Raw genomic sequence first — 14,665 nt, 5'->3', positions numbered from 1 at the left:
TTGGTATATTTCATCTGGTGTACTTCCCAACATTTATATGCAACAGGAAGGTCTACCTGGGGCTGTTGACTATAAACACATACACACATGTACATACACACACACACACACACACACACACAGGGAAATAAAGTGTTGAAAATAGTTGCACACACTGTGCTACACTGCAAGGAAACAAGATCTGGGGCAGCAACTCCAGCCTTGGGCTCCGGGGCCAACCTGTGTGCAAGCACACACGCACACACACGCGCGGTATGCAAAAGCCAAGCGGTGCAGGGAGCAGTTATCGCAGCGTGATGTGCGAGGCTGCCTGCAGCTAAGTGCCTTGTGTTGACACATGCTCAACGTGGCACAGCACCAAATAGCCGCGGTGCTGTTTGATGAGTTTGTTCCTCGCCAATACGGTCCAGAGAGATAATAGAAAAGCGTATTTGGCTTTAAAGCCAGCGTCTCTAAGCAACAGCTTGACTTTTTCTGTGTGTGCATGTGTGTAGACTGTTGTTCCTCTATATAAAGCCAGCTTCTCTTTTGAATGTGAAAGGCCCGATGTTACAGTTGTAGTGTACTCATATTTCAAGTTTAATAAATGATCAAATATTCAAGTATTAGCGTGTTGGTGCATGAGGCCTATTGTCCAAGTTAATCTTAGAATACTAGGTTCCGCGCAGATGTTTATTTCCACCTCAGTTCAAGTTTACTGTCAAACTAAACGCAGTCAACCCCCAGATTTTTATTTTGCAAGAATATGTTCTATGCAACCATTCTGGTATAAAAACAGTATTATGATTGATATTGTGTTTGTGGAATATGAATTAAGCAACAACATCTACATTTTATTCATCTGTGGAGGCGACTGTTTTGTTATTTCCGGCGACTGAAGTTCATATGACAGTTGCCCAGAGTTTAGGTAACGACCAATCATGGCTCAGCTTGTTATAGGACCAAACTCAGAAAACAGGTGATCCGTGAGCTGTTTTCAGTCCACAGCAATTGGCAAAATGGCAGCTCCCTGAAAGGGATATGGATTCATGTTCCACAATCGCAATATCTATCAGAATGCCATGTTAAGTCTTTCAGTGCCATGGACGATAATTGTTGTCATGTAAAATACTTAGGTTGTGTGCCAATGACAAAATCACTTATCACTTATGTTCTTTTTTTGATGAATGGATAAGTGACACTCATGGCCAGGGCTCCTCTTAATATCATGCCAATCGAGGACTCTTGTAACATAGTTTTATATATATATATATATATATATATATATATATAGACGAGAACTGTTATTTTGCCATCAAAAACACATTATTACTGGTTTTGTTCATGTTTTATCAAAGAAAAGGACTGTTGAGATGTTTCAGATGCTTCTAAAAATATTTGTTTGAGTCAAAGTCACCGTGGTGCAGAAAACACATCTTTTAAGCTTGGTGTCACTCAAATGACTTATTTTCAAAAAGTGATTACTAAAGAACAGAATAAGATTGAATATCGCTTGCTTTTTCTCGGTAAAGAATGGATTCCAATCTTTCATATGGCACCATCAATGTCTACCTAGTTTTTGGAATAATTGTAAAAATAGTGATCATACATTTGCTACAAAATATAACGGCTGGCAATGCAGAAATGTTTTGCTGTTTAGAATTAATGCACTGCTTGCAAAGAAAAAATGTTTTGTTCTTGTTTTGTCGTCAACTTTGCCGGAGGAAGGACGCTCAAGCCTGCCTGCTTGAGCTCTTCTGCAGAGAGATACCACTTCATCTGTGATTGTCAAAATATATCGCAGACAAAATATTTTTGCAGAATGTCTTGCTACGCATAATGTTTTATCATACATGTACTAATCTTTCACCCACATAAAATAGTCTTCTCCCCTCGATGCACTTTTAGCCCTTTTAGGGCCGGAACCTTATTGTCCTGTAGTTAGGGTCCTCTAAATCAAATAAAGAGAGAGGGTTCAAGTGGCTAAGCCGAGCGCAGTTAGTTGACCATGTACAGTCCTTCTCCGTTCTCCTTATGCATGTTGGCTCATTAGCTAAAAAAAGATGGCCTTTTCTCCCTTTTCATGTATCGTTTCCTACAAATGTGTCACAAATTAACCTGACAATAGTAACACAATACAATATTCTGTCGGCCTTGAGTGATATGGCAAAATGTTCGAAATTGGCTGGCACTGTACGCGTTGCCTTTTCAGATGGCACTGAAAGAGATTCAAGATTTAAGAGATTTATTGTCATATGTATAGTTGTGCCATACAATGAAATTCTTATTCTGTTCTTATTCACTTCCCGGAGCAGCAGACTACATTCCATAATTGAGCAATAAATAAATAGCAATAAAAAGCAATAAACAACAAACAGACAATGGTGCTAATACTGTAGTGCAGAATATCATGTAGTGGAAAAGTTAAGAATGGTAGGGTTTTATAGACTGTATTATGGTAATAACCATTTTCGGCGTGACTTAAGAAACAAACACACACCTTTTCCTTAAAGTCCGTTTAACCTAATGGTAACACACAATGCAAAATGCCATATTTGATTTTACAGTGCTATAACCCATTATGCAATGGACATTAGTTCATTGGTACAACAAATGTAGACAAACAATATAACAATACTCCGTATATATCCTTCATATTTTTGAAAAAAAAACAAAGAAACTGATAAATTAGAGTATCTCACTAAGTCAGTGATTAAACACTTGTTCGTGTGTGGTTTTATGTGTTTTATACTGGCCCAGGTGGTCATGATGCTCATACTAGGAGGAGCATAATGTCCAATGAATTGAAGAAAAAAAATGTGGCAAAAAAATAATTCATTGCATGCTATTTTATATTGTCATTACTGCATGGTTTTTTTTGCAATGAAATAACAACTCTCAATGCTTTCCAACATGAACACATTAATACAGAACTGTTGAACAATACACCCGCAAGACTTTTTGTGTTTCCTCTGTGTAAAAGTTATTCATCATATTTAATCGTTTGGCTTGCGAGTCTGGCCGATTTGAGCATCCTGCAGTCAGTCTATTGTGCTACATTTTCTCCGGCCACGCTCCTGTGAACGCTATGGGGCCATTTTTTCCAAGGCAGCAGAGGACAAGTCGTTCCTAATAATGGCGTGCCAGTTTTAGTGGGTAAATGTCACCTTCTCCCACGAGAGCCATTACGCACACTACTGGGGAATAATGTGATTTTGCCCCTCGTTGCGTTTACACAAGCGGGCCGTGTACAATTGGCTGCGGTGAAAATGTGGACAGATTTACAATGACAACAAACGACATCAGTCAAGCGCACTGAAAGAGTTATTGTTCTTGGTAGCTATATGAGGCTCTGACAAACCGCTTTGGACATGACATGAAGGCAAACTGGTGTGCGTTTGTATCCAAAGTGGTGCTCAGGGAACATTTATAGTTAATACAGCTGCCCCCTGTGTGATTAAGGGTGTACTCACACTTGCCGTGCCGGATTTGGGCTTGATTCCAGCTCCCTCTCCTGTCCCCCAATGTGTTTAGGTGTGTCGTCACTACATTATACAACGCTGCGTTGCTTTGAATGTGGATTATCACTTGTATTGGGCTTTGTGGAGGTTGTGGTGAATAACGGGTGAGAGTGCCTAATTTTCTGACATGTATGTGACTAAGCGTGGCCCCCTGCAGCTATGGAAGAATTCAAATGAATGTCCCATTGATTCATCGAGTTATTGAATAAAATTGATTGCATTGTTAAATGATCTTTTTCAATTGGATGCCCCCTTTGAAATTAGGGCTGCAATTTAGGACAATTAATCATTGCACTGTGTTAATCAGTCGGTTGATAATTTTGTTGTTTAATCAATGAATTGAGTCACGTTAAATTTTCATTCCTTTATTCAAAAGCAGGATTTTTGCAATTTGCAATTTTGCAAATTGACCGCGTGATAACAAAGTAAGATTCAGTTCCTGGTTTGAACCATAACTGTCAGAGAAATCTATGCAAGAAGACTAAGACAAGTCCAGCTGCTAAGCAGCAAAATAGTTACTCGGACCGACCAAAACTGATCAAACTTCAGGGACTCGAGTACAAATCCAGCTCGCTCTCAGCCTTCCTGTGTGGAGTTTGCATGTTCTCCCCGAGCCCATGTGGGTTCTTTCTGGGCACTCTGGCTTCCTCCCACACTCCAAAATCGTGCATGGCAGGTGTTGTGGACATTAACTAAATTGTCCTTTGTTGTGATTGGGTTCATGAATGGTTGTTCGCCTCTGTGTGCCCTGCAATTGGCTGCCAACCAGCTCAGGGTGTTTCCCACCTACTGGCCCAAGTCAGCTGGGATAGGCACCAGCAAGCCTGCAACCCTTGTGAGGATATGTGACTCAAAAAAATTGATGGATGGACAAATTTAAACAAAACGAGCACTTAAAATGATGACTCAATCATCAAAAATGGACATTGTTTGTTTTGATAATTGATTGTCATTTATTTGACGAATCGTAACTCAAATTGACTCTTTTCCAGCCTCTCAAGCGTTTCTGCATGTTTTAATGAGGAAAATAGCTGTCCATAATCTTTTAGTTTACTTCAGTTTTAGTTCAGTTTAGTCTGTTTATTTCAATGCTGTGTGGTTTTAAGTACACACTGTGATTTTTTTTATTTTTTGTGGGTATATGAAGGGCACATGTAGACAAATTATTCATTTTTAAAGTTGGTAAATGTCGTTCTAAACTCAGTCAGTCTCATGTTGATATTTCAGGCAGCATTTTTGTCCATTTATCATTACAGGCTATGGGGGAGCATCACGATGCTGTGCTTAAATATGTAATTGGATGTGATCCATTTTGGCTAGCAGTTTCTTTTGCTGATCACTGGCCTGAAACCCTTTATTGAAATAACACGTTATCTCTCGCGTGTGTTTATAATTATTTTTTCGTCTCAGCCTGTCACTCCCGCCTGCTTTTTCACGCTGTTCATCCTTCTTTGGCAGGCTTCATCGCAGCAGCTGAAATTCACAACGTCCGACTCCTGTGACAGGATCAAGGACGAGTTCCAGTTCCTCCAAGCACAATACCACAGGTGAGATGACATGAAAAGTTAACAAAAAAAAAAGTGTCTACAAAAGACGTGGCCTTACTTGTTTCTATTTTAAGCTGTCACGGTGAGGCTTCATGGTGCCAGAGTGGAATTTATGTAACTTATTTTCAAAACATGTTGCTATTTTTTCTTTGTAAGCTATGAAAAAAAAGATTGCTTTTGCACTTGTAATTTATTTATTTTTGTCTTTTCCTCTCTACTGTACATAGCTGAAAAATCGCTTAAACCTAATCATTTTCTCTTTGCTCGCTTAATCCAATCGAAACACTGATTGTTTTAAAGTCGGGCTGAAACAAGTCTTTGAATAACTGGAGTATCTTGGGTGAATGAAATGTTTGTGGGTTGTTTTTTTTTTTTGGCCTTGACTACCCGTTAAATTGGTTTACATTGTTGGAAATGCAAATCAAGCCAGCCACAACAATTTGTTCGGCAAAGTCTTCCCAAATACAGTAACAAACAGTAAACAGTGCTTTGGAATGCTTTTATTTTGAAATTGTTTCTTGCAGTGCGAGATGGCATGACAGACAAAATCATCTTCCCGATTTGAAGTTGGATAAGTTGGATGAGTCCGGTTTAAGATTAAATTGCCATCACAAATTGTCATCTTGAAATCATGTTCAGTGGCTAATTATGAATGTTATAAAACCTCTATTAGATTTTGCTGACATTCTATGTTCTAAATTCGATAATTTTGAAAAGTTTCATCTGTAAAAATAGATCTGCACGCTTTAATGTCGAGACCTAACAGTTGCACTTGTTCCTATGGAATATTTTTTTTTAACAAACCAGGCTCAAAAATATGCAAATCTTCGTTTTGCAATCCAATTACAGGAGCAATGGAAAGAAGTTGCGCAATGAATGTCATTACTTTGCCGACCTATTGTTCACTGTTTCATATTAAAAAGAATTAAGCATAAACCACATAGTGGAACTTGAAGCACTATAAGCACAAAAGTGTGAAATGTGAAACCCATTCAACTGCTGGTAACACAAACACATTCGACAACAATCAAGACAAAAACAATATATTTACTGTTGACCCTCCTTATTCGCGGGGAATAGCGAAAATAGTGAAAGGCCGCATATAATTGAAACCTATTGCGATGCATTGAGAGGAAACATGCTATTTCATTTTTTTAGCATTTTTACAATAATCAGTAGACTAATCAGCATTTTATTCTGCCAAAAATGGGCATCAGCCTAAAAAAAACCCATATCAGTCGTTTACTAGTTTGTAATCAAAACGCGTCTCCAAATGTAGTTAGTTTAGTTTTGTTGACAGCACAAGGGCATTCAAATTTGTGCTGGCTGCACAGCTATGAGACCTTTCTTTAGTGGAATTATAGCTACCTGGCGGCACTACCTGTTATTTTATGCCCAAGGATGTGGGTTTACCCTTTGAGGATGTAATATAATTGATTCCTCCCTTAACATTCACCTTTCTTTGAAGTCATGCTGTCTTTTTGGATCCTAATCTCCCCATTACGGCGTAAAAAGTCTCCCCCAGAGCGGCTGTTAGAATGTTAACTGATGTGTTTGATGGCAGTTCTGAAAGGTGAGACATCATGGGCTTTCTCTTTGCGCGGTTGACTTCCTCCCCGGTTTGTTCTTGTGTACATTTGCGTCTACCGTAGCACAGGCAGATGAAAGCTCAACGTTATTTCAAGCGTCATGACGATCCCTTTTCTTCATTCTGCTTGCAGAGCTTTGCGACATAACAGGAACGTCATGAATATTTTTTTGTTTTTTTTCACGTTAGTCTTTGTTCTTTTTTGTGATTCTTCAATGGCGTGCAGCGGCATTTAACCCCCATCAGAGCCAACACGCAGTTGGGAAAAAGGCTGTTTTTTGTGCCTGTTGACTTGGAAGGAGGGGGAGGGGTTAAAACGGGTGAATCACAGTGGAAGCTTTGTAGTGAGTGATAAGCTGTATGTTGTGGAAGCCTTTAAAAGGGTAAATGTACAACAGGCGTTCCCATAGGTATAGTAGCAGCCATTGTATCTGTTGCAGTCTTCCTCCTGCTTGTCCTCCTAATCCCCTTTCCCTCAGTCCCATGCATAAGTAGATCAGGGAATACATCAATCAAAATAAAGATGACAGCACAAGCGATTTAGAGACGGAAGGATCGGCAATAAAACTCCATCAAAGTGTCTTTGGAGAGCAGCGGTGCATGCCCGCCGGCTGATGAGCGCCAATCGCAGGAGGCGCACAGCCAATCCCAGGTAGACTGACGGTGGAAGGGGGGAGCCTTTGTTGTCATGACAACACACCACAAATTCCACAAACGTATACATGGAAAGCAGGAAGTCGATGCCATGCCTATCAGCAGGAACGTGACATTGACATTTTGTTTTGCCCGTCTAATGCAAATGTACCAGAGCAGGCTGCTCCTTGTGAGCACGGTGTTTAAGACTAGGTGAAAGCAGCATGTGGTTCCTTGTCCGCGTTGTTTTAAGTAAATGTCAACAATTATGTTTGGGACCATTGGGCGTTTCTGTCTTTAGAACATTGCAAGTGTAACAGCAGCTCCTCTTTGCAATTTCGTCTTTTAAACAACAACGCCAATTTAGACGCCTGTACAGTAACAATTCAGTAAAGATAAGTGCAACGATGGATGAATGCGCGGAGGGAGGGATTATTCTTTTAGAGATCTAAAATTGTTTAATAGCTCAGAATTTCAGCTTCTCGACAGGAAATACTGTTTTTTTTTGTCGTCCTCTGTAAAAGCAGACTGATTAGTGTTAGGTTGAATCAGAATAAGGCATCTCCCAACTTCTAATTTTAATTTGGAAAACAACAATTTACGTTTTTGCAGATTTCCGATGTAACATGCTAGCAACCAAATCATAAAAAAAGAAAATGTTCAATTTTCTGCTGTCATTTTGATTCCTCTTTCATAAAGGGATGGAAATTAAAATGTTTTATTAAAAAAAAAATCTGAGTCATCGATTCATTGACAAAATAATTACAATATTTATAAATAAAAGCCCTAGAGGAGATTTTTGTGTTAAAGACTTATGATTGGAGCACAAATATTAGACATTCACGACCCCTGTGCCACTGCTGTGATTAGGTACCAAGACTGCCAAAATTAGTAAGAATTTGCAAATAGCACATAAATTGAGTTTGGATTGTTAGTGAAAAAAGAGTCTTCAATGCATACATAATGTTTTTAGTGTGCTGAGAGAAAGATAAAAAGCTCATGCTAATAAAAAAAATATATATATATCATTATTAAGTTTTGTAATTTAAGTCAAAACTGATTTACTGATGTACCTGCTCAAATGGGATTACTTTGAAATGGAATATTTGTATTTTTTTGTGAAAATACTGTTTTTGTGACTTCAGTCCTGGAACTTTTCTGCCACTACTTTTTACAGTATACTAGACGCGAAGGTTTGCACATGCCACAGTCTTATTAAAGACTGTGCGGAAATGAAGTGAAACATATTTCCGCATGACCAGCACTAAAACTGTGCATACATTATCCTCAACATTATCCTCAGCTCCATATTCCTTGCCGTTACACGTATGCACGGCAGATGACTCACAGATCGACTTACTTTGCCTGGTAGCTTGGCATGACGTCATCTCAATTTTCATTTTTCATCTCATTATCACATCATGCTTTCAGGCAATATGCAAATATTCTTGTCCGTATGTTATTTGGCAACGTTCGTATGGTAACTTTTATTGCGTTAAAATTTTGCCACGTTTGACTCCATGTTTTCCTGTCATATAACAAACATTCTTATGTATTATCCATAACCATTGCCAAAAAAACAGTCAAAAAGAAAAAAAAATCTCATAGTGTGCTGGAACGAGAAATCTCTCGGCGTTCTAATCTCACAGGATCTCGTCACATGAAATGTCATCCCATCCCTAGTATGAAGTGAATCAAACTTTTCTAATGACAAGAAATGGTCATGTACAAATGAACAACGTTTCAGTATTATCTACATGTGGTATGGTGACAGCCCTTGTTAACTGTCACGCGGCTTTCATTGCCGCAGACAGCATCAATGTACGCAGAGCATCAAGCAGGTTTTAGATCCATCTGCCATGTGCCTGTGCATATCTTTACAACATCCCAGCCTTATCCATCTTCACATGGGATCACACCTTGTCAGGCCGGCATGTCGGCGCCGGCTCCTTCAATCAAACGCATGCAGGGTGATTTTTTTTTTCCTTCCCCCGTCGTGTTCATTTTACCATCTGGCTGACTTGTTGACGTGTCCTCTTTTTTTTGTCCCGTCGCCTCGCGTGTCATCAGCGCTGACGTGATTACAGCTAATGGCCTGTACTATTTTTAGATTTGCCAGCTTTCTGGTTTAGAAAACAGGCCTTTTAGCACGGTTGTTTTCCTGCTCGATTCTTCTTATGATATCGGGAAGGTCAAGATGAGGACAGTAATGATGGTTAAGATGGCTGACAAGGGAGGAGGCGCTGATGAAAATGAAGGTGACGAGGGATGAAGTGACCATTGCTGACTCTGCTCGACTTGTTTCCTTCGCAGCCTGAAGCTCGAATGTGACAAGCTGGCCAGTGAGAAGTCGGAGATGCAGCGTCATTACATTATGGTGAGTGAAACTGCCCCCCCACCTATTTTGTTAAGTTATTTTTAACACTGTTCCGAATTTTACGATAAAGTACCATTTAGCAATTGTTCAACAGTTATTGGCAACATTTTTTAGGAACATTGTAATATTTCCAATGGAATTTCTGACAGAATTTTAATGGGTACCTGAATTTTTTAAATATGAAAAGTATTTATACTTTACATATTTAAGACAAATATTACTGCTGTACACATATTTACTTAAATATTCAATCATTAAACCTTATACAGTAACCGCAATGTTGTCCCTTCCTGTTCCCATCCCTTTCCTGCTCTTGATTCGCGTATACCTAACAGGGTGTGTGAGTTTCTTGAGAAAGATGGGTACTCCTACAAGACACACGATTGGCTCCTGGTGCGACTATCGACCATTGAGAGCAGGAGTTGTAATCTACTCCCGCCCAGGAGTTGTTTTTACTCCTGCCCTCATAGGTCAATAATCGCACCGGGAGCCAATCACGTGTCATATAGGAGTCCCTGTCTCCCTCATGAAACTCACACACACTATTAGGTAGACACGAAGGAAGAGCAGGAAAGAGTAGTAAATCTCTTACCTAGATTTGTTTATTTATCATGTTTGGTCAGCTACAGGCTTCACTCTAATTCGACTTCCAGACGTCGCTAAAATAACCGTGGCTCTTTGTGAGACTACAGCCAAAGGGGTGGGAATGGAAAGGGACAACAGTACAGTTACTGTATAAAGCTTACTAATTGAAGATTAGATGAGTAAAAATGTGCACTGCAGTAGTTAGACGTCGTAGGAGTGCCTATGGCAAGTGTATTCATTGTTAATTCTGTTAAAAATCTGCAATGTACTGTCGGCATGATAGGGAAGGGGCGAAGTAGCTAGGGATCACTGTACTGTAATTGATGTCAACTGTCAAGAAACTAAACTTGGGCCTTGACATACAAGTTGTAATAATTCCATTGGCCCACTGACATCTTTAGACACTAGTTTGTCAAATCAGCTTTCCCAAGTGAATTGAATAGAAATACTAATAAAACATTCTATCTTACCCCCCTCAAAAAAAACCAACAACAAAATGTGTCATAATATGGATATATACTGTACATTGAAAAATAATCAAGGACAGAGAATACATAAATTTACCACAATTAACATAATTCAAGAAGCCCCTTGCCAAGGAATTGTATGCATGATTCATGATGTAAATAAAAAAAATAGACAACAATGATAGGACACCCAATAAAAGGTGCATTACCATGTTCAGTTATTGCCCATGCTGTCAAGCGCATAACATGGGCTGGGATTAATAGTTCGCTTGTTGGTATGTGAGCATGATTATGCAAAAACAATCTAATTGAGGCAAGGAAGGAGCTATTAGATATATGCTTTGCATTAATAAAACAGTGGTTAGCACATATACCTCACAGTCAGCAGATAGCCTGTGCATATGTGGGTTTTCTCCGGGCTTCCTCCCCATTTCAAAAACGTGCGTGTGAAGTTAAATGAAGACTTTTAAGTTGTTCTTAAATATTAGTGCACCTTGTACTTGTGCAAAATATGGGGAGACATACAAAGTGATGTCACTGGTGTATTTCACAATCAATCACAATGAATGGTTCACTGGGGGAAAACATGTCTGATACAAATGAATTTCATGACCACCAGCATATATTTGGTCAACAACCTGACCATATGATTTCTCCTGTATTTTTAGTTATTACGTTGCATTGAACATTCAATGTATACAATGTATACATAGGGCCTGCCTTTCGCTTCATCAACTGAGTCATCTTCTCTCGTGATCGTGATACTCATGATACAACATGATTACAACATCACATATTCTATTTTACACTATACATATGCAATTTTCAAGTACAGTGGGCCCCTGGTTTACGTCGTCCCTGCCTTATGTTTTTTTCACATTACGACATGGACTGTGACCTTTTTTCGTCCCCTGTTTGCCTTACAACATCAAAAACAACAACTTCTCTTCTCAAACATGACGGTCAGTGTGCGCGCATGACTGCCAGGCGCATGCCAGGCAAATGTCACAACACACGTCACCGCTTACGTTACTACAATGCTGGTCGGCGTCACTAAAATGCCGGTCTACTATTGGTTGGCGTCATGGTTTCAAGATGGCGACATGCTAAAGATTTGAACTCGTACGAGTGCTTACAATATCGTATTTATTGTGCATTTTAGTGCTCGATTCAAACTTTGGTTAGCCATGGGTCCCAAGCTTGCTAGTGATGTTAAAGAGAGTAAGAAGATGATTAGTCTGGAAACAAAGCTGGAGATAATCAAGGAATGCGAAGAAGGCTAGGCTAGGCTATTTGCTAGGGAATATGGCCATTACAAGCTCATCACGTCACTCAAAGGTAAATAAATCCTTTACATAGTTTTTTTTAATTTATAATGTTATTTAATTGTATACATGTATATTGTATATAGGTTGCACTTACTATACTATTTTGTTACCAATATTTAGTATGTATATACAATTTTGATGTTTTTGCAGAGGGTTTTACACGCATTAGCATTAGCATTGGTTTCTATTGCCTGCCATACAACGATTTCGCCTTACAATCCCAACTGCTGAACGTATTAATTTATTATGGGGCCCCACTGTAGTAGGTATCTAAACTTGTCCGATTTACTTTTGAGGTGACTCAGTGCTTATCGGTAGTCTATTTCATGTACTCAAAAGCTACTGATCTCCAATTCCACTCAATGCAACAGCACTCTACACATACCTACAGATAATATTTGGCCATTAAATTGTATTACAAGCTTGAATTTCGCTCAAAGGCCCTCCTCACAGATTTGTTAAAAAACATACTTGACGAATAAATTTGACGCTGGCAGTAAACGGTTGGATTTCAGTTGAGTATCAATATACTGAACAGTAAATGAGTTAAAGGAAAGTACATGGAAAGTACAACATAACCTGACTTTACGTGAATGCATCACAGCCTTTCAGTAAAATCCGATAATGTAATACATATTGCCTTTTCATCTTTTAAACTTAAAACAAGTGCAACATCTATTGGCCAAAAATATACAGCATCCATCAGCCGCCCGCATCATGAGCAGGAACATATGCTATACTTGGAGCATCTTTGATGCATTTCTCATACACAATCTACAAAATGGCAAAGTGTTTGTCCAGCTTGAGCGTTTGTTTTGCCAGTCTAATAATCAGTTGATCCAACGAGCTAATCGCCCAATCCTCCAAAAAACAAGACCTCGGTTGAAATGGAGCATACGATAATCCTTTAAATGCTCACAGCCCTTTGTCTCCTCTGTGCTCCCTAAACAACACCCTCCGTCTTTTTCGTCTCCCCATATACAGTATATGTACACACACACACACACACACACACACACACACACACAAACACACATGCTCCACCTCGGGGCTAATCTCATTGTTGCTGGCAATGTAGCCCTCTGATGTTTTTCCTCTAATTGATCCTCTGACTGGCTTTAATCTCATCTAATCTGTGCCGCCACACCGCTCCCTCCGCCATGACACACACTAAGAGGCCTTTCCTCTGTCTGCACGCACTGAGCTGTACACACACACTTAAGCAGTCAAACGCAAAATTATGTAAACGTTTTATTTAGCAAAAATATCACGTTGTTAGTTTTTTTTAAATTTTTATGCCCAAAGCCAATGCGATGCTCGGTCACGTGTCTGCCCAAGTTAAACATGACCCAATGCGCAACTTGCACTGCATTCACTCATCAAGCGCTAATATGCTCCTATCACATTGTATCTGTATTTTCTATCATTGATTCAAATTACTGTAACAAAATAATAGAATTGTACTAAGGAGATGAGCAGAATACAGTATAGTGAACCCCGCTCAGTGTATTATTCCTGTATATTTTTTTTTCAATTTCTTTTTTTTCAATCGGCAAGTGCTGCAATTTAAAACGTTAAGACAAATTTAAGTTATTTTTAGACTTTTGGCCTACGCAAAAATATTGGTGGATATTTTTTCTAAAATATATGCGCCAAACAAAATGGTCCCTGAATAACAGACAAAATGTTAGGGTTGATGAGATCGATTGAGAAATAAAGACGTGGCTCTAAATTTGAGGACATTTTTGACCAGACTTCACTCATCAACCCAATTTCTAAACCCTTGCTGCGTACGTTGATTCCAAAATAGACATTGAGAAGTAACAAAAAGGCAGCCCTCTGAAATGAATAAAAACAATTGAAATTTGCTGCTTAATTCATATAAGAAATTCAATATTGATCAGAATATCTTGTTTTGTCTAGCAGAGCCACATGGAACATATTATTGGAAGGGGAAAATTTGACATGACTTCCTCTTTAAAGCCTTCTTTTCAATCACTTCTACTAGCCAGCCTGGCCTTGTATTTGCACGCGCACGCGCACGCGCACACACGCGCACACACGCCACACAACCTTCTCTAATAGCATATCAGGTTGCCCCTGCTCCCCCGGTCGGCAGCACCTCAATTTCCCAAGCGCTGTAATTACTTTAGGGAGCTTCCACATGGGCTTGTGTGCTACACTGAAAAGCGCCGACAAATGTGTGTGCCATTGTGTATGTGTGTAAAATTGAACAGAGCACAACTGAGTGTGTGCGTGCATCTGTGTGTGTGTGTGTGTGTGTGTGTGTGTGTTTGTTTTTTAGTCACAGAGCCAGTCCCTCCTGCAGACTGAGTGAGTGATTAACTGGGTTTACGCCTAGAGGGTGGCCCTCTCATTAACACTCAACACACATACACACGCACACACAAACAAAACACAAGTGCATTGTCTATTGTTGCTCCTTTTTTTGTACACTTCCTGTTTGCTGTTTGTATCCTCCCATTTTTCCAAATTGTTACCAGAATGTTGGTGGCCTATGAGACCTCTGAGAGCCATTTAGGATGTTTGTTTATGTGACAGTACCTCGAAATTGATGTTTTTGCATTGTGTCTTCAAGAAAAAATGTTCGGTGTAATAATACTGTGTCCTCACATCTCG

The 14,665-nt window shown here is 39.4% G+C and overlaps 1 protein-coding gene across 3 annotated transcripts in view; it reads left to right on the top strand.

Annotated features, from left to right (window-relative positions):
• tle5 (TLE family member 5, transcriptional modulator) overlaps positions 1–14,665 on the top strand; it is a 43,942-nt gene that overhangs the window by 15,897 nt on the left and 13,380 nt on the right. For 2 of the 3 annotated variants that reach the window (XM_088426207.1, XM_088426206.1), the window contains exons 2-3: positions 4,959–5,047; positions 9,582–9,645. In XM_088426207.1, the coding sequence (XP_088282333.1) occupies positions 4,959–5,047; positions 9,582–9,645 (153 nt within the window). Of the gene's footprint in view, positions 1–4,958; positions 5,048–6,534; positions 6,621–9,581; positions 9,646–14,665 lie in introns of those variants that run through there. The other variant, XM_088426208.1, reaches the window with a different exon arrangement.

This window comes from Hippichthys cyanospilos, chromosome 10 (assembly GCF_059441005.1).
Source record: "Hippichthys cyanospilos isolate Australia breed blue-spotted pipefish chromosome 10, RoL_Hcya_1.0, whole genome shotgun sequence".
In the NCBI taxonomy this organism is placed as follows: Eukaryota; Metazoa; Chordata; class Actinopteri; order Syngnathiformes; family Syngnathidae; genus Hippichthys; species Hippichthys cyanospilos.
Note: the sequence above shows the minus strand (reverse complement) of the source record. Positions and strands in the feature narration are given on the sequence as shown.